The sequence below is a fragment of the Microtus oregoni genome, unplaced genomic scaffold (genome assembly GCF_018167655.1).
Source record: "Microtus oregoni isolate MIOR12 unplaced genomic scaffold, Mior012 000002F_ref0000024, whole genome shotgun sequence".
Lineage (NCBI taxonomy): Eukaryota > Metazoa > Chordata > Mammalia > Rodentia > Cricetidae > Microtus > Microtus oregoni.
In genome coordinates, this window is record NW_024543061.1 from 62,965,966 (window position 1) to 62,988,083 (window position 22,118).

The following is a 22,118-nucleotide window of genomic DNA, read 5'->3' on the forward strand; positions in this document are numbered from 1 at the left end:
ATGAAGTAACAATGGACACCAATTTTCAGCCTTTTACTGAGGAAGAAAAAAATATTTAATATTTTGTATAAGGAATAATAGTGCCTAAGGCAGGTGCTTACAATCCTGACCTTAGCCCCACACACTCCTGTTTTGTAAAGCTATAGGAAAGAGCAGAGGTGGAATAGAAAAAGGGTTGAAGATGATAACAAATGAGAAGGGAGCGGGGATGCAGAAAGAATGACGACGGCCACACGTGTCAGTCGAAACCTTTAGTCCCTGCAGCAAATCAGATACCAACCAAGTGTCTGCACTGGCTGGTGACCCTGCCATGGATGCAGGAGGAAATAGTCAGTACTAAGGGAGAAAATGATAACAGAAACTGAGCTACAGTCACAATGAGACAGTTGAGAGAAGGAGAGTACCAGGTTTTGCTACTTGTGTCATACAAGCTAGGAAAACTGCCCTCTCCCAGTGGGGAAGCAAACCTACATCTCACCCATCTCCATGCCTTACCATTCAAGACATTCTTCCTCTTGAGAAGTGAGACCCTGGCTAGTCACTCCTCTCCAGGATAAGACTGAGTAGTCCTAGTCTCTAGTCTGCCTGCTTGAAAACTGGATTAGGGTAGGTGTGAATAGTGAGAATGGGTTGTGTGTGTTTTAAGGTGAAACCCAGAGAAAAATGGCAAAGCTGCCACTATGTAGCACCAGCAACCAACGCTTGCAGAAGTCTGTCTCCATACCCCATCTGGGGTCATGTAAGAGGAACAGCTCGCTCTTCCCTGCAAAGTCTGCTGGCCCCAAGTTATAGCCTGAATGCTTGGGGCATTTGCTTTAGGCTGATTTGTGCAGAGGGCCACATTAGGTCTCCTTGAGGACATTGATCTTGGCACAGATTTTGAGGGCAGGGCCTAATTTGATGTTCATGGCACTCATAAGATGTTCTTCTTTAAGTAATAAAAGGGCCTGTCCATCAATCTCCTGGGAACGAAACTCTTCTGCGATCTCCTGACAGCCTAAAAGGAAAAGATGGGAACACATGAGAAACTGCATGGTAGTATCAGAAGAAGGGAAGAAACTAAAGATAAACAGGCCTGGTGATGGCTAATCCTAAAGTACCATAGATTCAGTAACAGAAAGATCTGAGGCAAGCTTTGAAAGCAGGTGAAATTAGAGCTGCTGACGACTCCATATAGCTTCAAAGAAACAACAAGTTGTTCACAAATAATTTCCTAACCCCTTTAGAGATAAAGAAAAACTGGACACTAGCTCGGTGGTGGTGGCGTACACCTTTAATCCCAGCACTGGGGAGACAGAGACAGGTGTGTCTGAGTTTGAGGCCAGTCTGATCTACAAGCAAGTTACAGAACGGCTACACGGAGAAAGCTTATCTTAAAAAACAAGAAAAAAGAAAAAAGCTACACACACGGTTTCTTAACAATGGCAAAAAGATTAACAGCTTTTGCAACATTATCCTTTAAGGACCTATAATTCAGACAGATAACCAACGACAGCAATGATGTTTAATGGAGGCAAACAAAGGCCTTTTCTCATGTACTCCACTGAAAAAGTCATGTATGCTCACTCACATCCAACAAAGAGATTTTTATCCAAAAAAAAAAAACACCCAAGCAAGAAATAGTTAATTCAAAAGTTAAAAAAAAAAAAAATGTAGACACTATAGTTAATGGCATTGGCCCAGAAGAGAATTAGTGAAGTACACTGTAGGAAAACGGCCAGAATATCTAGCAAAGAGCCTCTGCTGTCGGACAGACAGGTCCATCAGGTGCCCTTGCGGGATGATGTAGGGGAACTGTGGGCCTAGTTCTGCTCAAGAGGCTCCCAGTACCTTGCAGAGAAGCGATGAACTCATAGACCTCCTCTACACTCCATCGGCTGGGATTGCTGGACAGGAACACGGGGTTGATGCCATGTAACTCTGGTGTGGGTGGAGCTGTAATGGTGTTTCCCAGGTCACGTTCTCCGTGTCCAGGTCTCACTGACAGTGGACCAGGAGATGTTGGGGAGAGTGCTTCATCATAACTGGAATTATCTGAGCCCCGGCTAGAGTCCTCTTGACCCTTTATAAGAGAGAGCAAAACGTGCAGCCAGGTAAGGACAGCATCATTGAGTTCCTTCCCTTCCCGTCACCCTGCACTAGACAGAACTGTGTCTTAACAGGTGAACTAAAGCTGTACTTCATTTGCAGATGCATCATTCAAATATATCATTTCTTTAACCAAATTTGTTCCCGAATTATCTCCAGTACAGTGAAGGATTCATTTCATGGATGTATGAACTTGCAGTGAGATGAAAGGAGATGGGACAGTCTCTTACAATATGGATCAATATATCAATACAGTCAGTGTTAAACTAGAGTTCTGTATCCAGTGCTTTTACCTAAATTAAACAAAGGAACCAGGAGTGGGGGTGGGGCACATTCTACAAACTAGCTGGCTCTGTGACAGCAGCTCACCCGATGGCGCTTGCCCTGGATCTTGGCACGAGCAATGTCAGAAGAGCTGCGGCGGGGTCCACGTCTCCGAACACGGGCATAACTGGCTTCCTGAAACTCTTTCATTTTTTTCCTCTTCAAGCGAAACTGGTGACTACAGCTCACATTGTACCTACAGGTCAGGGTACATATAAGACGTCACAGTGCTATGGAAACAACACACTGCCCTTTCATAAATATGAACTGGTGTTTAAGAGTTGGCTTGGGGAACAGACTGAAAGCAGAGGGAAGGGACAGAACGTCCAATGGGAAAGCCAATGAAGGTCAGCTGGTGCCCAGCCTACCTCTTTGCGCATGTCATGGAGCAAAACCTCTTAGAACCACGGAACTGCTCTGCCGGGGCGTACTTCCCACAGTACTCGCACTTTAGAAGATTTGCTTTCTTATCTAACTCTGAAAAACAAGGCGTTTGTGAGTTACTGTAGTCTCTGCTGCCCACAATCATTAGGCTCGGAGCTGGATACTAATTCCTCAGGTTTTCTGCAAAGACCTACACAACCTAACTGAGAATCCCTAAAACAAAACACCCTAAAGGCTTGTCCCTCAATGTACTCGTAAGAATACAGGCCTATAATCTCAGCACACAGAAAACAGGCAGGAAGGTGAATGTCAGCCTGGGCTACATCTACAGCAAGTCAGAGACCTACCTAGGTGCAGGGCAAGACTCTGGAGAGATGGAGATCTTCATGTCTAAGATTGTTTCCATGTTAGCTATCTTACTCATTGTATTCTAGTTCAACTCAGATTTCAAATAGGACTCTGTTCTGAATACGGAGGAGGAACTGACCAATACAGAGAAAGACACAACACCCTTTTTTCACAAAGATTTACAAAAGCATAGGCAAAATCTTTTTCAGTGCTTTATGTATGGCTTCACGCACGTCTGTGCGAGACAGACTTTATCTACAGTCCTACTTTATTAAATATGCAAGGACTGGGGAGGTGTGACCCAAGTCTGCAATCCCCAGACTCAGGAGGGTCTGAAGTTAAAGGTCAGCCTGGGCTACCTGGTGATAGGATGTAGCTCATTAGTAGAACTCGTCCATAGTATGTGCTAGAAATGGGTTCAATCCCAATACCCATCGACCATCTCCATGAGCACCCAATACGTACCTACAGAAGGACTGTCTCCTCCCAAAGGGCCACTTGACTGACTCTCACTCAGCCCTGTTGGAAGGCCAGCCTGCAGGGGCTTCTCAGACTCCTTCAGTAACTGAGAACATCCCACCTGTCCCAGAGAAAGACCAGTTAAGGTAGCCTAGTTCCTTCTTGCCCTTCTACAGCCTTCCATGACATTTCCCATGTCCCTGCCTGGATGAGTTCTGAGGTGAAAACCAAATCTGGCTCACAGGAGATCTTTTCCTTAAGATATTTCTTGGGGGAAGGGGGGTTGAGGCAGTCTTACTGTATAGCCCTGGATTTCCTAGAAGTTGCTAGTAGACCAGGCTGACCTTGAATTCAAGAGATCTGTCTGATCTTCTGCCACCTAAGGACTCAAAAGTATGATGCACCACACCCAGCCAGGTGTGTGTGTGTGTGTGTGAGAGCGTGTACACACCAGGTAACCAAAATTGGATACTTCAGAGCTGGAATTAGTATAAGTGGTTGTCAGCTTTGTGACATGAGTGCTGGGAATGCAACTCGGGTCCTCTGCAACATACACTGCTAACTGCTGAGGGATCTCCTCTCCAGTCCCGGGATCTTTCCATAGGGCAAACAAGGGTCTCTGACTGGCTTTTTCCATCTAAGCCACCTAGTGTACTTAACTGAACACTAGAGCTTTAAGAGCAACCTTCCTGTCTTCTGTGCCCAACATTTCCACTTTCTGGTCCCAAAATTCCCCTGCATTCCTTCCCTCTTCTGTAAGGAAGTTAGCAGCATAATGACGCACTAGTGACTAAATAGTTCTGCACTTGCTGTTTTGGAGCAATCTGAATATAAATTGATAAATAAGGTGATATCTCCCCTCCCAGTCCTCCTCTCAGGCCCTGCCCTCACCGGGAAAGGCTCTGCTCCCTCCTGGATCACAAAACCTTCAATGATGTGCGTAAGAATCTGTGGCTTCACAATGGCCTGTGGGGGTTTTGAGTCACCCATCTGTCTGGACACCAAGGCCAGAGTAGGAGGTGGTGCTGATGGGGGAGGGGCCAAGGCTACTAAGTCACTGCTTGGAGGATTAGCACTCAAACTGGCCACTGCTTCAGCTTTCTCTGGGAAAAAAAAAAAAAAAAAAAAAGCAAAAACCACAGAGACATTAAGGAACAGCTGTGATATGCCACACTAACTCCCCACCACTGCGGCAGCCTGACCCCTCCACAACATGCTCATCTTTGCTCATTCACCACGGAGCCCATGTGTCTCTATCTATTGACTGCTCACCAAGTTCAGGCCCGTTTTCTACTGAACTAGATTTCTCTTTTAGTTTACTGAGAACATTTCTCTGTTCTCTTGCACCAACCAAGTTTTAGAAGTTGCTTACTCACCTCCAACACTGTTCTTCTCCTCCATTACCTTCGGGCTCTCTGATGCTGGTGAGGCCTTTGCAGGCAGCAGAGAGCCCAGTGTGGCGCCGTCATCTCTCTCCTCCTCAGACTCAGCTCTGCGTTTCACGGCCAGTGTCTGGGGCTTACCCTATAAGACGGACAAACAAGGGAGTAGCTAAGATCTAGGCGTGAACGGCAAACTGTAGTTGTATACTTCTGGAGAACATTCTTAGTTCCAGATGCTCAAATGTGTTTACTTCCTTTGATACACTAAACCTCTTGGTCATCCCCAATTAGTGTAACTTCTACACCAGGACAAGAAAACAACACTGTCCTGACTTGGGATTGAAAGACTCATTGTAGACCAACTAACAACTGTTGGCTTTACGAAGATGGACTTGGTCAAGGCGCCCTTGATCTAATTAATATACATATAAAAACCTAAGATTTTAGTAATATATTTAGGAATTTGAAGTTTAGATATTACACACATACACACACACATATATTTATACAAATATATTTTTTTTTTAATTTTGTTTTTCTTTTTCTTTTTTTTGGGGGGGGAGGGTTTCGAGACAGGGTTTCTCTGTAGATTTGGTGCCTGTCCCGGAACTAGCTCTTGTAGACCAGGCTGGCCTCGAACTCCCAGAGATCCGCCTGCCTCTGCCTCCCAAGTGCTGGGATTAAAGGCATGCGCCACCACCGCCCGGCTATACAAACATATTTAACATACATACATATATATATATATATATATATATATATATATGTATCTCACTTTTAAAAGAGAGCGCATACACGCCAGCATTCGCCTTCTCAACTCTTCATTCACCTATCAAGTTTTATTTCCACTCGGTCCCAAGCCCACATGGATGTAGATAGGCAGTAATATCTTCAAAATGATCAAGCATCACTCACCGGCAGGTGCACAGACTGCATGTAGAAAGCTGCAGGGACTTGGGCCACAACAGGGGAGGAGGCTGTATGCCCACCCTTTACCACATGTGCTGTTCCCTGCACAGGAGCAAGGGTCATTCCAGGGGCCAAGGTGGGAGCACACTCCTGAAGAGCACCAGAAGCTTGTGATGAAGGTGGCGAGGAGGCCAGATGGGACTGGCCAGGCTGGACTGCCCCTGGCATTCCCCGGGAAGTAGGTACAGCAGCTGCCAGCTGTGCTAATCCCAAAGCCTGTGCCTGGGCTGTACCTGGCTGCCGAGTACCAACAACCTGCACAGGGATATGTGGTGGTGGTTGCTGGGTAGCTGACATCTTAGCAGCTCCTAGTTGAGGTGGTTTGATAGGTGCTACAGGTGGTTTGGACTGAATGGGGATGGGTGGTTTGGGGGTTGGGTCAGGTGGAAGAGATAGGGGTGAAGATTGAAGCATGGGTTGGACCACCAGGGTCTGAGCTTGCTGTTGGGACTGGGAAGGTGGGACCTGCTGAGTAGGTGGAACCTGGGGTGGCTGAGGGGCAGTGAGGGTTGTTGCTTGCTGCTGCTGTTGCTGCTGCTGCTGCTGCTGCTGCGCCAGCTGGAGGTGTGTAGCTGTGTGCAGCAGCTGGGACTGGCGGTGCGGGAACTGTTGCTGGTGGTGGATGGCGATCTGCTGCTGGATCACTACTTGCTTCTGCTGGAGGTGGATCTGCTGCTGCTGCTGAATCAGTGAGTGGGGCTGGATCTGTGTGTACGTGGCTATGTGTGACACAAGCCAGGGCAAAACAAAGACAAGAGCAGAAAACAATAATCCTCGAAATTAAAAGCAAAGCTGTCTGTCTAAGACGTACCAATGCTGGAATCAATGAAAGCAGATCTCATCATCTGGGAATCAGGCAGTGAAAGGAGATCTGGCCTCCCTTGAACTTGAGCATCATGTCATTTGCACTTTCTACTGAGTTAGACAGGACTGACTACCTCCAGGACAGAGAGCTCAAGGGCACAGCCTGGACGCTCAAGTACTCAGGAGACTCAGGCAAGTCCAAGGCCTGCCTGAGCAAATTAGTGAGCGGTTTCTAAAAACACAAGTTAAAAAGAAAGACAGGACTAGTGTGGTAGAAACTTGCCTTGGATGCTTACGGCCTGGACTCAACCTCAAATAACATATGCACACAAACACACACGGAAGGAAGGGAGGGAGGAAAGGAGGAAGAGGGAGGAAGGGAGGGAGGGAGGGAGGAAGGAAGGGAGGAAGAGGTGAGAGGAGGGAGGGAAGAAGGGAGGAAGAAGTGAGAGGAGGGAAGGAGGGGAGGAAGAGGTGAGAGGAGGGAGGGAGGAAGGGAGGGAGGGATGAGAGAAGGGAGGGAGGGAGGGAGGGAGGGAGGGAGGGAGGAAGAGGTGAGGAGAGGTCCCTTAAGTCAGGAATCATCTTCTGTGAGTTCTCCTTTGCTATAACCATCCTATCCTTTCACTTGGTACTTAGCAAAGAATGGTTGACCCCTCCTTCATTACCTCAAGGCTGAATCCATGTTTTACTCATTTTGACATCCCTAGACCTCTTTCCATTGTTTGATACATAAGAAGTATTTAATATTCACAGAAAGAATAAATACCCTGAGGTTAAGGTATTCTCTACAAGAGCCTCCATTTTTAAAGTCACCATCTACAGTTATAAGAAAGCACACAGGTGCTGATTACTGTTTCCTCCGCTGTAAACTGGAGCTGAGAGTCCTGCCCTGCATATCATTAGACTGCCCAAAACACACAAGGCATGTGATCTGAAAGCACTTTGGGGACAGAAAGGCTAAGGTATATCTAATATTGGTAATTTTTGTGATGAAATATATCACTGATAAAGGTGGTAGAAACAAAGAAAACAAAAGCTAACATGACCAAGTATAGACATTGGCTCTATTTGACCCAGTTTGAAAGCAAGTACAAACTAGGGTTGTTGTTATTACTAATTCCCGTTTGTCCTTACCATTGATACAAATAATCACAAGTCAACTACACACAGTAAGCTACAGCTCCTCTTGCTGGTCTTACATACCCTGTGGTATTGACACTATGGTTGCTTGAACTACCCACTAAAAAGAGGAGAGAACTCATACTTTATACTACACTATAAGTGCCATGAGAACAGGGGCTCCACCTTTCAAAGACATATCTCCAGCACATTTGTTGACTCCACTAGAATTCAGTGGAATGAATAGAATAACCTGAAAAACTCAGGACCCCTATGAACGTAGACAGAGAGCAGCTGGGTGGTGGTGGCGCACACCTTTAATCCCAGCACTTTAATCCCAGGGAGGCAGAGGCAGGAGGATCTCTATGAGTTCAAGGCCAGCCTAGTCTACAAGAGCTAGTTCCAGAACAGGCTCCAAAGCTACAGAGAAACCCTGTCTTGAAAAAACTGTAACATTTAAAAATATGAGCGGAAAGTAGACAGAGGCTTTATAAGCAGCTTGCTGCGGAGGAAACTGGTTAGATCTTCATCTGCTATTATCCGGTCACTGAGCTAGCATGTTCAAGACCAGTAAGATTCTCCTCCTTCTGTCATTCCATGGCCAAGAGTTTAAAAAGGAAGTGTGTGTAGAGGGTGGAGTTGGAGGTGGGTGTAAAAGGTAACACCTTACCTGAACTAATGAGCGTCTGGCTGGGGGCAGGCGTGGCCGTCCGGGTCAGGTTCATGCCCACACTCTGCTGGCCACCCCCTTCTGCTTCTGCCTTCTTGGCTGCTGCACTTTCTGCCTCCGTTTGGCTGCCCTGGCTCACAGTCACTGTCTGAGCTGGAGGTAAGGGCTGAACCACTCCTGTGCCCTTCCTGGGACAGCTTCCACCACCCAATCCTGAAGATGACAACTGACCCAAGCCCCCAGGGGCCTGGCCACCTCCACCTGGACCCATGGAGCCTGGGAGGCTATTCCCGCTGCCTCCACCAGCTTGGCTAAGGTTGAGTGACTGGCCTGAGGCCCCAGAAGAAGCCTGTGCCACAGCTAGGGCCTGGCTAGAAGCCTGGGAGAGGCCAGAAACAGGAGAAGCTCCAGGAGGGATGGCCTTCTGAGTGGAGCCTGGCATTTGGGGTCCTTGAGCTGAGGCCTGCTGGTTCCTCACTGCCAAGTTCTGCACCTGGAAGATATAATGTATGGGTGTGTGTAGACTGACTCACAAGCTGAACACTGGTTATACTGCTATACTCCAGAGCCCACCTGACTTCTCCACCAACATACCGAAGTCCTTCCAGTCTCCAGAGAGCTTTGTACACACATCTGAATTTTCAATGTCATTCACTACCAAGTCTATCATCAAATTTCAACATTTATTCATTCAAAATATGTCTCTGACTTTTTCTTTCTTCATATTCGTTTAGCATCTACCAAACACCTATACTACACTTCAGGTACTGCCGTGGACAAAGTTACACGCTCCTGCTGCATGGCTTCTGTTAGACGAGAAAAATCAGCAAGTATAACAGCAATATGTACACAAACACAAACCAAGTTTTCAGCACAGGAATGGCAGACCTACGATTCCTAAACAGAGGAGGAGAGACAGTGGAGAGAGGGACCTAAAGGCATATCTAAAAGCATCTGCAAGACCACAGAATTAAAAACTAAGATGTTTTAAAATAAACATTTCATCGTATTGAGTTACAGGGAGCAGAAAAATAAACAAAAAGGTAGTGGGGCTACGCTGGGTTACTAGGGTCTCAAGTGTTAAACAGTCTGAGTTGTAACCTACAAATAGCAAATTTAATCTGTCTTGTTCACTGTTAACAGTCTAGAATGTAGCAGTTGGGTATGAACAGAGAGGGAGAGAAAAATAGCTGCCTAGTTGATTTATTAATCAGACTACTATCATAATTAGTCTTAATAATAATCAGAATAACATGATAAAATCTATAGCTGAAGCCATTTCTTTGTAAATATTTTGAGAAAGAAATTGCCATCATACCTTAATGATAACTATTCACTATTCACACGTTTACATCCCCCCCCCCACACACACACAGAGGAAACACCAGGAGTTCCACAGGAAGAACTGCCAGGCAGCAGTATGGAACACCATACAGAGTAACAAAAGCTGGGTAACAACCCAAATGGCCATCCACATAAGAAGGATACTATATTTAGACAACAGAATATTATATAAATATTAAAACGATAAATGACTATAAGACAAATGTATCTTGATAATACACTGTGAAGAAAACATTCTCAGGCAGGGTGCAGAGGCATGCTGCTGTTATCCATGCTGTTGAGGTTGAGGTAAGAGGAAAACAAGACCAGTATTTGAGGCTGGTCTAGCCAACATAGCAAGATCTGTCTCAAAACACAAACAAAACTATATTCCCCAAAAGATTACATAAAGCTAAGTTTCTTTAAATACAAACAAAACATGTCATATACAAAATACATAACAATATTTGAATTATATGTTGCTATTTATATGTTATTATATATCATGTTATATATTGTATACATATAAAAAAGATGTATCTAGAATCTGCTTCAAATTAATCCATGGTCAGAGGGTAAGAGCCTGAACAGAATGGCTACATATTGGCAATTGCTGAAATTCAATGGTAAATACACAGATCCAATTTTATGCATATATTTGTTTCCCATGAAAACTAATTTTCAAAGTAAATTTTAGAAGTATGTAAAGAGCTGGGCGGTGGTGGCGCTCGCCTTTAATCCCAGCACTCGGGAGGCAGAGGCAGGCGGATCTCTGTGAGTTCGAGACCAGCCTGGTCTACAAGAGCTAGTTCCAGGACAGGCTCCAAAACCACAGAGAAACCCTGTCTCGGGGAAAAAGAAAAAAAAAGAAGTATGTAAAGAGGCAGTGAAGCTATATTAAAGGGACCAAAGGAAGGATGATCCTAGAAACCAGCACATACACTCGATGCTATGGGGAAGGGCAGGCCTGCACATAGAGAGAAACTGTTCCATACATGATGGTTTGAAGCACTGGGTATTCAACCCAGGGCACCTTTCACACACAAGGCAAGCACTCCACCCCTGAGCTACGTGCCCAGCCTGCTTGCTAGTTCTATTAAAAGCAACTGAGTAAGAGGCTAGAGAGATGGCTCAGGGGACTGAGGGTACTTACTGATCTTGCAAAGGACCCAAATTCTATCCCCAGAACCCATATGGTGGCTCACACCCTCCTCTAACTCTAGTTCTGAGAGACCCCTGCACACACACGCTACATATAAACTCACGTAAGCACACACATATTATGAAAATAAATCAGTGAACTTTTCAAAAGTAAGCCACGGAAGAGCCAATGATAATGATGTGTAAACCACATCACTAGAACTGATCAGGATGACCACCTAGAAACCCAGCAGAGGACAGGCGGGTAAAGGTAAGAACTTGAATCCAGAACATTGGGAGAGCAGGCCAGCTTTGCAGAGGTAACTCTCGTCAGGAGTGAGGACTGACTGATTACACAGCTTCCCTTCTGCAAATGGCCAGTCCACATTTTCCTACTCTCCCTATACCTCAGAAGCTCCTTCTCTTTTCTCCTCTCTCTACCTCTGTGGCCTCCACCATCTCTGCATTCCCAGCATGTGGCTCCATCACTCCCCTTTGTCTCACTACTCTTCCTCTAACAATGGGCAATCTGCTCTGGACCCTCGCCCTCCTGCTTTCTAGAAAGCTGATCATATCAACTCTTATTCTGCCCGTGTGAGCTGCCTGTGCCCCTCTCCCTGCCTGTCCCCGCTTTCCCAGTCTATTTCCCACCCCAGCTTCATCCTGCTTTCTGTCCTCTCCAACTCCAATTTCCTCATTCACACTCTCCAGCAAACAGTCCTTCAAGTTCCATCCCTCCGACTCCTCTGAAGTAGCTCTCCCTCCAGATTAACAAACCATCCTTGTTTTCCTCCTTTACACTGAAAAGAAATGAGTGCCCCCCCCCACATCCACAACCATTGCAGTCTTGCACTGTCCTGTTCCACTGTCTTCATGATACCCATAGCTTCTCTCTGTTGTTCTTTCCTGCTTCCCTGTCAGCCCATCAAATTTCCTAAGGGCTCACCCCAACTGTCAGAGTTCTACTAGACATTCTTCTCAACAGACCATATGCTCTCCATAAACAATTTTAAACATTCCTTAACTTCAATAGATGGATCATCTATGTCTGCCATACCATTTTCACATGTTTAGCTCTCAGCTAACTTCCCCAAATTCGAGGAGCATGCAGAGCCGCTGTCTCGGTATCTCATACATGTCTCAAAAGCATCTTTAATTTGGTATGTACAAAAAACTGAACTTCAAGCTGGGCATGATGGCACATGCCTCTAATCCCAGTATTCACGAGGCAGGGGCAGGGGGATCTCTATGAGTTCGAGGCCAGCCTGGTCTACAAAGCAAGTTCCAGGACAGCTAGGTCTACACAGAGAAACCATGTCTCAGAAAAAAACAAAATAAATAAATAAACAAATAAACAACTTCAGCCTAACCCATTTCTCCAGTCTTCACCTCAGACACAGCACCAACAGCTCTACAGTTTCAGATCCTTCAGGCCCTCCAAACTGAATCGCTCACCTTCAATAAGTCTTGTTACTCAAATCCACGCATTCCTATCCATTTTCACTGCTATGCACCCCAACACCATCTTTCTCCTACCTTACTCTTTTCTCTATTAACACATTCAACAGCCTTTACAGTCTTTACACTAAAGCAAAAAAGACACACTCCCTGTCACTTTCACGCTTTGAAGTCCTTCTCTAGCTTCCCATCACCCTTGTATAAGGACTGAAGTCCTAACCACAGACCCAAAAACCATGTGAGATGAGATTTCTCCCAATGGTCCAGTCCTCCCAGAAAATCGGCCATCCTATAATCATCAAGCAAACCAACTCTTCTTCCCTCAGGATCTTTAGACATCATGTTCTCCAGGCATTCAGCATTTCCTTACATCCATACCTGGCTAATGCTTATAGAGCCTGTGTTAAATGTCACCTCCTTGATTTCTAGCCCATCGCAAGCCTAACTAAGTGCTTTTCTTTATTCTTAGATCATCTTCTTCTTACTAATGAAGCAATTATTATACCACTCAGGTACTGTTTGCTTAATAACTAGTACTTTAAAGGTTCATAATCTCCACAAATGTAGGTATCATGACTTTCCTGAGCATCCAAGACTACAGAGTGACTGACAATAGTTAACAACCATAAACTTTAAGCCTAGATATGATAAAAAGCACTTATTATCAACTCAATTAGTCCCCACAACACGCCGCACATTGGATATACTCTATTTACTATACAGATGAAGAGACAACAGCAGAAATACATTAGAGCACTTAATCAAGATGCTACAGTTAAATGCAGAGTTGCAGCAGGACCCAGACACCATGTATGCATTCTAGCCACTATGTTCATATTCACTGTTGCTGATGCATGCATAAATGTATGCATGTGTATATGGATGGATGGATGGATGGATGGATGGACGGACGATGGACAGATGGATGACGGATAAATTAAAGAACTGCTATAAAAACACAACCAGCTCCTCTGTGCCTTCCACTGCCAGAAGAGCCTACAAAGGTATTTTTTTAACTCGATGACCCCAAGAGTCTTTTAGCAGTTCCCCTCCCCAGCACCTTGACTCTTTCTGAAGTATTTTTCTTATTCTGTTTATCTGCTGTTCAATAGCCAATAATGGTCTCTGCTATTTTAAGGTCATCCACATGAAGAAAACTACAACCTCCTTTCCTTGGCTTTCAGTCTCCTTCAAAATAATGGCATCTTCTACCATTAGGCCCATCGTCTCTTTGCATTGTTTTTGACAAAACTGGAGATCCATCCAACCCAAAGTGCGTGAGAGGCAAAGGGTCTAGCACAGACCTACACCAGATCCCTGCTGTCGTTACTACCCACCCTTTCCACAGGGGTCCCATGTGCATAAATGAACTGTGCCCTCACATTTGCTCTTCTTTGTCAATTTTCTCCTCACTGCAAATCAAATCTGCCTATCTTCAACACTCCACTCAGGTACCCTGCAAAATAACAGCCAGTTCTTGAAGCTCAGGTGTCACTTAGGGTCAGCTGCATTTCGTATGACACTGCTGTCCCCCCAGCTCTTTGAAGAGTTGACTCCTCTCTTTTTAATCCCCCAAAGCTCTAAACACATATCCAAACACAAGGTATTTATCGACTTTCTGCTAGATTTGAAGAATGAGATTAACATTATAAGGCCCTAGTTTACATCTCATCCATAGGCTAAAAATTAAAATATATGTGTTTTGGGGAAAAGTCACAAAAAGTAAATGGAAGAAAGACTATTGAGAACATGGACAGGGACAGGAGACTGAGAGCTGAGAACTACAGTAAGTCAAGAACATAAGGAACCAAACATCCTACCAGCAACTCAGCCGGGGTGAGTTCTCACCTAACTCTACAGAACTCCTCCAACATCCTGAACTTCTGGTGACATTTCTAGGAGGGACTTAAGACTCAATAAAACTAACTTACAGAAGACAAAAGGATGCCCAGAAAAATCAACTTGTATTTTAAGACTTCCAGATCCAAAGGGATCTTTCTAGGCAGTTCTACTTCCTTCTTTAGCTCAAATCAACTCACAAGTTTTAAGGGATTTATAGGAGTTGAGGAAAAAAAGCCAAAACACTCAAAATAAGAACTATAAAATTCAATAAAGGGGCAGAGTATGGGGCCTGGTCTATGGTTATCCCCTTCATGCTCCCGGGCTTCTCCACAGTAAGTGGTTGCCACTGACCTGATCTGCATCTGCATGAACTCCCGGAGACTGAGCGGGCGGCACCTCCTGCTGGACTGCAGCCACTGCCCCATTGGGCATCAGGATGAGTTGGGAGGCTAGAGGCACATTCCGGCCCAAGGTCCGGTTAACCTGCAATAGGTTCCCCAGCTGTGGCTGGCAAGGGGAGGAGGTAGGAGAGGAAAAAGAAGAAAAGAGAAGACAGAGAAATGGAAGGAAAGGACCACAAGACAAAATAAACAGCAGATATTAAACAACTGAGCCTGCCCCTTTCCACACCAACCCAAGAACCTCTCATTCTCCAAACGTGACGACTCATTCAGAAGAAAGCCTAGAATGCACAGAGGACTACGGAACGATAAGGAAGACACTTAGACAACGAGGATGTCAGACACATAGGTCTATACAGAAACAGGTAAGCCGAGAGATACTTAGAATTTGTGTATCCAGGTCGCACATTTAAAGGCTAGACTACATCTATCACTGATTTATCAAATGCCAAGGCCACATCTTCCAACAGACGATCTCAATGTTATCTAAAAGCATTTTTTTAGCTTACATAAGACATGGGGAGTAGGTCAACTTGTCTTAAAACATGTGGATGACGAGAATCAAACAGCTTTCAGGCCAAGGGTATAGCCCAGGGGCAGAGCACTTGCCCTGGGTTCCCCCCAACACCACACAAGTAAATACATAAAATATTTCCATTCTTTGCCAGGGAAGACAAATTATGAACTATGCCCCCAGGACAACGGTGGCTATGGCTATGGCTTACCCGCAGATACATCTGGGCCTGGGACTGGTTGAGGGGTGGGGAGGTAGTGTTCCCCAGTAACACAGACTGGGTCAAGGTGGTAGCACTGGGAGAGCTCACACTCTGGGATCGGCTGATGAGCTGGGCAGCTGATGTGGTCGCCAGATTGATCTGTGCAGTACATAAGGAACCAGGACTGAGGATTTGTAGAGAAATCAAAGAAAATATACACAACGACAACTTCAGAGGGGCACAGCCAAGAACAGGATGTCACCCTCAGGAAATCAGGGGAAATAAATAATAACTTCCTACCCAAAACTGTCATCCTAGACACTCTGGAGTATTACGAAAGCAAAAAAAGACAAACAATCAAAAAAGAAAGCAATCCTACAACCACTAATGCCAACACTTGAGCAGGCAAAGGGCAGAAACGAACAGATTTTCTTTCTCTCTGGAAAGCAGCTTTTCATTTGTCATTTCTTCTTGCGCAAGATTTTCTCCTTCCTTCTTTAGGTTTTCCCATTTAAAGACAATGCACGCCTGCAATCCCAGCACTTGGGAGGGAGAGGCAGGAGGGTCACGGTAAGTACAAGGCAGCATGGACTAGCCAGAGAAAGCCTGTCTGAAAACAAAACTACACAGACTCAAATAGGTTCCCTGTTCTCTTCTTGCCAATCAGAGCAATAAATATCCACTGGAGACACGATAACCCGCAGCCCAGCTGCAGAGACCAGACTGGACAGACACCGCCCTCGAGGAGAGGCAGCACTCACCGAGGCCTGGCTAGTAGCAGTCTGCTGCTGTGTGGTGCTGCTGTTCGGGGAGCTAGCCTGCCGACTGGCAGCAATCGTGGCCTGTTAAAAGGGAAGCGTAACAGAAACAATGAAAAGGCTGTGTGTCTCCCTGTCTTCTGGTATTAATTCATGGTACAAAACAGAGATTTCAGGTAAGAAGAGAGGAGCTGGAGTAAGGAAAATATATCACTATCCCTGCAACCTCAAATGACCATATAAGCTGCCTGGTACCATCAGGGTAGGAGGCAACTGGTCCTCTCTCTCTGTCTCATCATGAGTCACCTGATACATCTAATGCAGAGCTGTCCAATACAACATCAAATATGGAATTTCCTACTATGCATATTTAAAAGTATTAAGTGGGATGATATAAATTTCAGTAACTTATTAATCAATACATACAAAATAAATATTACCATTTGCGGAGAGATATTATGATTTCAACATTAAACTAATTAGAAACTACTGAGACAGCTTACCTTCTTTTGACCAATCGAGCTCCTCTAAATCTTATAGTGTCGTCTCAGTTTGAACTAGTCACATTTCAAGTACTCTATAGCTACACACGCTGGAAGCTAACACATTAGACAAAGCAGGTCTACAACACAGCCATTCCACCACTAAAGAGTATCCCACAGTTCATACACAAACCTAGAATCTAAGAACCACCCTTTCTCCTACTAGTACAAGACGCAAAGGAAGGCTTTGGTGTAGGATGCAGTTTGCCCCAGACTGCTCCTCTCCGGTAAACCTACAGTGCCTGACCCCTTCCCTCTTGTCCCAGCCGGCTGCTGACCTCTCACCTGCTGAACGGCTGCCAGGCTGTGCAGCTGGGCATTACTGAGCTGCTGCTGGAGCATGAACTGGTGGAAATACTGAGCTGCATTGGGTTGCCGTTGCAAGGCTTGCAGAGCCTAGAAGACAGGACACAAAATAAGAGTAATCATTCCTGGTCCTATGCACATCACCGTAACCACCAGAAAAGGAGTCAGGAAGGAGATAAACCAAGGGGGATGGAGGCTAAACCATCATCACTGTCTGACTCGTCGTGACTTTGCTGTAGTCCATAGAGCCATCTAAAACAGGACAGACAGCTGATTATATGCTCTGTCCTTGCGCAGCAGGAAAAGGAAACCAGTGTACATCAACTTTTACTTCCAAAAATGAGTCCTGGAAATATATATGAAGATCTAGACAAACTCAAATAAATGGGACACTGGTGAGTATAAGGAAAAAAGCTGGACATGGTGACAGATGCACTCAAAAGAATGAGGCAGGAAGGTGATGAGTTCCAGGCCAACCAGGGTTACAGAGTAAACCGCATCTCAAATAAATAAATAAATAGACACTAATAATAAAAGCAAAAAGCTATGTGTTGTAGGTGTCTAGCATAGATATACAGATCCTTAATTGTTTGGAGATAGATGACAGAAAGGCAGTAGTGACTTCTGAACAATTCTACCAGGCAAAACTGTCAATTAATTGATAAGTTCAAATATCTACTGTGCCATGTCAATGATTATTTATAAAAATGATAGTAATCACTTTAGTGTTAACTGGATTTTGCTATGTTCTTAATAATTACAACTGTTCTACCAAAATCTTTTAAGTAAAATGCTTCATTTCAAAACAGGGTATTTAAAGGATGGGATATATTTGTCCAAAAGTAAATGTCTAAAGAGGTCCATGGTATTTCTATTAGTCAGAGTAACTTATGAGACCCAAAACTGAGAACTTGATTATCAGAGCAGGAAAGAGGGCTCAGTGGGGAAGAGCACTTGCAGCACAAGCCCAAGGACCTGAGTTCAATCCCCAGAACAACTTAAAACAAAAGGCCAGATGCAGTGGTGCACATCTGCAATCCTGGCACTCTTTGTTTGCTTGCTTTTGTTTTCTTCTTGTTTTTTTTCAAGATAGGATTTCTCCGTGTAACAGCACTGTCTGTCCTGGAACTCACTCTGTAGTCCAGGCTTGCCCTGAACTCAGAGATTCACCCGCCTCTGCCTCCTAGGTTCTGGGATTAAAGGCATGCGCCACTACCACCTTAACATGAAATGATAGGTGGAAACGGAACTTGCCAGAAGCTCGTGTGCCAAATGGACTTATATGTACTACAGAAACAAAACCCATAAGTTGTCCTCTGACCTCCACATATCCAGCACTATAAACACATGCACACACAAAAAATAGTAAATAATAAAGGTTTTTTAAACAATGAAAAGAAATGGTTAATTAAAACCTAGTTAAACAGACTAAACCTTATTTATTCATGTGTGAGCTTTATAGTACTTCGTATTGAATCAATGAATCACATTTACAAAACAGGTTCTCACTAAGTTGCCCGAGTTGCCTTGAACTTGGTACACAGCTAAAAACAAAACAACCAAATTTCTTTCTGGGTTTGCTTGCTCTAATTTTGTAAATTGCTAAGATTCTGAAGTAGAAAAAAGCTCACTCTTTAGCTTCTCCAGAAAGAATCTGGGGATGGTGATCTTCCAGCATCTTGGCCTAACCCAAGCCAATACTCACAGAACTCGGCCGCAACTGAGTCTCACCTGCACGGCTTGCCGTTCATACAGAGACATCTGCGCTATCTGGGGCCGAGAGCTGCCCCCTGAGCTGGAACTCCCATTGGTGGAGGTAGAGTTCTGCTCACTCTCAGTCTCCATGACAGTGTTCCAGGGTCCCCAAGAATGGTGCTCTGACTCAAGCCCTAGACGGGAATCAGCAAAGGATTAAAGTTATACCTCGAACCTAAAATGTCATTTCATATTATTATTATTATCATCATTATTATTATTCAAAACCACAGTTAGCCCACAAAGTATCTAAGATTCTTCCTCTGAGATCTTAGAACTCTCAAATCTGCAACAGCATCTGACATGTTTCCCTCACGCCATCATCTTTTCAAGCTAGCCACTGTCTCAAGAGACCTTGCATACCTACCTCCTCCTGAGCACCATTAAATACAGTGACCACCTACGTGCCCCAGCAGTTTTCAACAGTTTAAACTTGACCCATTAAACCTGGCTGTCATTTTTATCTCCATCACACCATTATCATCCTAACAAAGGACAGCATTCCTGGGACCCTTTCGTTGCTTCCTTTTCTTGGCCTACACCCCTCACCTGCACTACTTATTATTGTCCCCATTTTACAATAGCGGAAACCAGCATTTTCTGTGTATCAAGTCTTTACTTTGCCTCTTCCCAAAACAAAAAAAGCAAACAAGAAATCCTGCCATCAAAGCAGTGTCACCCAGTGTGGGTACTCACTATCCTCATTTCACGGACAGCCTTGGATGCTGATGAGGCAGTCAGAGCAGACAGGTCATGGAAGGGGATAAACACTGGGGACTACCCACATATCCCAAGTAGCTGACTGGCTACAGGCCAAGCTACTAATTAAAGCCTCGGGCCTCTCACTCCTCCTTATATAACTTGAGTGTCCCTATTAGCAAGTAAGGTAACAAAGTGAGCACGTGACATACTGCTAAGTAGCATTCTGACTCAAAAAAACAAGATTCAACTTTACCGAAGTGTAGGAATTTACCCTCTAGAAGCTACATCAAAACTAGCAAAAATAAAAGAAACGTTCTTCTAAAGCAGCACTAAAATCACATTATTCTTCTCCTTTTTCTCTTCTTTCTTTTGTTAAACTCGCACTGTACTTTCTTTACTTCTGAGACGCCAGACTACTAGAACATCAGGTCACCAAAGCTCTATGCAGCTCAGGAATATAAAGCTGGCCACAATTTCCGCTATGGGCTGTCTACATTTTCATTAGGTGAACGGCTTTCTCTCAGGAATGCGTGTCCCAAATGAGCAAAGACGTAAATAAAAGTCAAACTCTTGGCCTTGTCAATTAAAGTTGAGGTTTCTCCTAATTCTTCCCCCAGCGTCCCCGCATCACATCCCTGTCCCCAGAGAACTCTACCCACTGTAGGAAGAGCCAAGGTCACTCCACACATGGACATAATGGAAGGGGCACACAGAGGACTTTTCATCACCAGCTTCACCTCCAATCTACCTTTCTCCCCACACCTTCTTTTGCCAAAATATCAAAGCACTAAACAGATACAGACCCATGAGTCCTCAATATCAGCATGTGAAGGAAAAAAGTGGGCAAGGATTAGAGGCAGCATGGCACAGTTGTATGTAGACATTGCTGGACTTAGCTCACTGGACCCACAGACATCAAACCCTGCTACTTGCAATAGAGGCTTGTATAAAAAAAAATAAAGTTCATACACTCAATGACCCCTTCATCTCCCCCAGATCGCTGAACAGAAAAGGGCCAATTTAAAGTCTTTCCACTGGGGAAATTGCAATCCAAAATCTCGCAGGCACACATTTTTTTTTTTTAAGTCACATTGTGAGTTCCAGATTAACTATAGAAAGTGAAGATAGGAGTTTAGGAAGCAATCTGAATTAAAAATTAAAAACTGGGAGAAGAGTGAAAGGCCACCCTAAAAGGTACCTCCATTTGGTGTGGACGCGGAAAGACTCAACTGAGGTAGCTGCACACCGATGGGAGGGAACTAGAAAGTAATACTGAGGTGGATACGGTACTGGGCCTATAGGATCAAGTCCCTGAGTGTAAAACTCTGTTGCAGTAAGAATGGAGCAAGAAGCAGGGGTTGGGGATGCCTCGGAATGCCCCCCACGGGTTCTTGTTCTACACAGAACCGTGATGAAAACGCAGTTCCAACGAGAAATTAAGCACACCGGGAGAAGGGGGTGGATACAGCGCTGTGCCCGGAGCGAACGGACTCGTAAGCAGGGCAATGTGCATTCTAATAGTAGGGAGCCAAGCAGGAGGGGCACAGAAGTCAAGGAACTGGAGCCTGGGGAGTCCAGCGGAGCGCGAGAAGCAGGGAAATAACCAGACAGCATGCTCGGAGGTAAGGATCGAAGTCGGGGCAGCGAGAAATGAATGAGAAGACGAGCGGCCAGAGGCAACGAGGTGACGGACACACAGCACCGAACACAGCGAGCGCAAAGCACGAAGACCGGGACGCGCAGCACCGAAGCACCGCAGAGCGCAGCAGAGCGGGAGGCAGGAGCGCGGCTGGGGGAGGTACCTGGGCGTTGCACACGCCGAGGTGGCTGAGGAAACATCCCCGCGCCGCCGAGCCCCCGGGATGCGGCCCCTCCCCGGCCCGCGGCCGCTCGGTTACCTTCGCGCCGGGCTCCGCACCCGAGTCCTCGCGGGGGGCGTCCACCTCAGGGGCGGGGGAGGGGGGGGTCGCTCGGTCTCGGCGGCGCTCCGCCTCCTCCCCTTCCTGGAGGGGCGGGGGCCCAGGCGCGGTGGGAGGTGCCCGGCGCGGCCGCCGCTCCCCGCCCCTCCCGCCGTCCCGGTGCCGGCCGCGCCGCGGCTCCGCCAGGCCGGGGGCTCGCGCGGGCCTGTCACTTCCTGCCCCGCCGCGAGGGTGGGGGACTAGGCCGGGGGGCCGCGGGCCGGCGGGGAGGGGGCTGCGGGGAGGTGCTTCCGGGGCAGCCGACCCCTCCCCCGGCCCGCCCCCTCCCCGCGCCCGCCCTCGCGCGCGTCCCTCGCTTCCTGCCGGCGCCCGTTGCCATGGCGACGCCGCTCCCGGGCCTCCGCGCTCTAGGCCGGAGTGGTTTGGGGTGGGTTTTTTTTTTCTTTGGGTTTTTTTTTTTTTCCTCCCCTGGCTCTGGTTCTCTTTCTCCTCCTTTCTTCCCCCCTTCTTTCTCTCCGAATTCCGCTCGCCGTCGGAAAGGACGGAGCTAAGAAAGCGCTGGCCTCTAGAGGGACTCACCTCCGAGAAGAGAGGGAGAGGGGAGAGGGGAGGGAAGTGACGTGAAGGGGGGGAAAAGAAGGTATTTTCTGCAGCTTCTGGGAATAGGGGCTCAAAAGAAAGGATCAAAGGGACTGGCAGGCAGAGA

General features: G+C 46.0%; 1 protein-coding gene across 4 annotated transcripts; it reads right to left on the reverse strand.

Moving 5' to 3' along the window:
• Nucleotides 1–18: 18 nt before the first annotated feature.
• On the reverse strand, nucleotides 19–21,891 carry Phc1 (polyhomeotic homolog 1). Of its 4 annotated transcripts, XM_041633972.1 has the most exons (16): nucleotides 21,296–21,891; nucleotides 20,297–20,305; nucleotides 18,768–18,925; nucleotides 17,016–17,126; nucleotides 16,192–16,272; nucleotides 15,440–15,589; nucleotides 14,665–14,820; nucleotides 8,551–9,043; nucleotides 5,901–6,673; nucleotides 4,980–5,127; nucleotides 4,495–4,706; nucleotides 3,610–3,724; nucleotides 2,781–2,889; nucleotides 2,458–2,608; nucleotides 1,831–2,062; nucleotides 19–997 (listed from the first exon to the last, which is right to left on the reverse strand). In XM_041633972.1, exons 1-16 carry the CDS (start codon nucleotides 21,330–21,332, stop codon nucleotides 843–845), a joined length of 3,090 nt encoding a protein of 1,029 aa, XP_041489906.1. In that variant the 5' UTR covers nucleotides 21,333–21,891; the 3' UTR covers nucleotides 19–842. The 4 variants fall into 4 exon arrangements, with proteins under 4 accessions (XP_041489906.1, XP_041489920.1, XP_041489915.1 ...); XM_041633986.1 differs by lacking the exon at nucleotides 20,297–20,305 and having other exon boundaries at nucleotides 21,392–21,891; XM_041633981.1 differs by lacking the exon at nucleotides 20,297–20,305.
• Nucleotides 21,892–22,118: the final 227 nt, after the last annotated feature.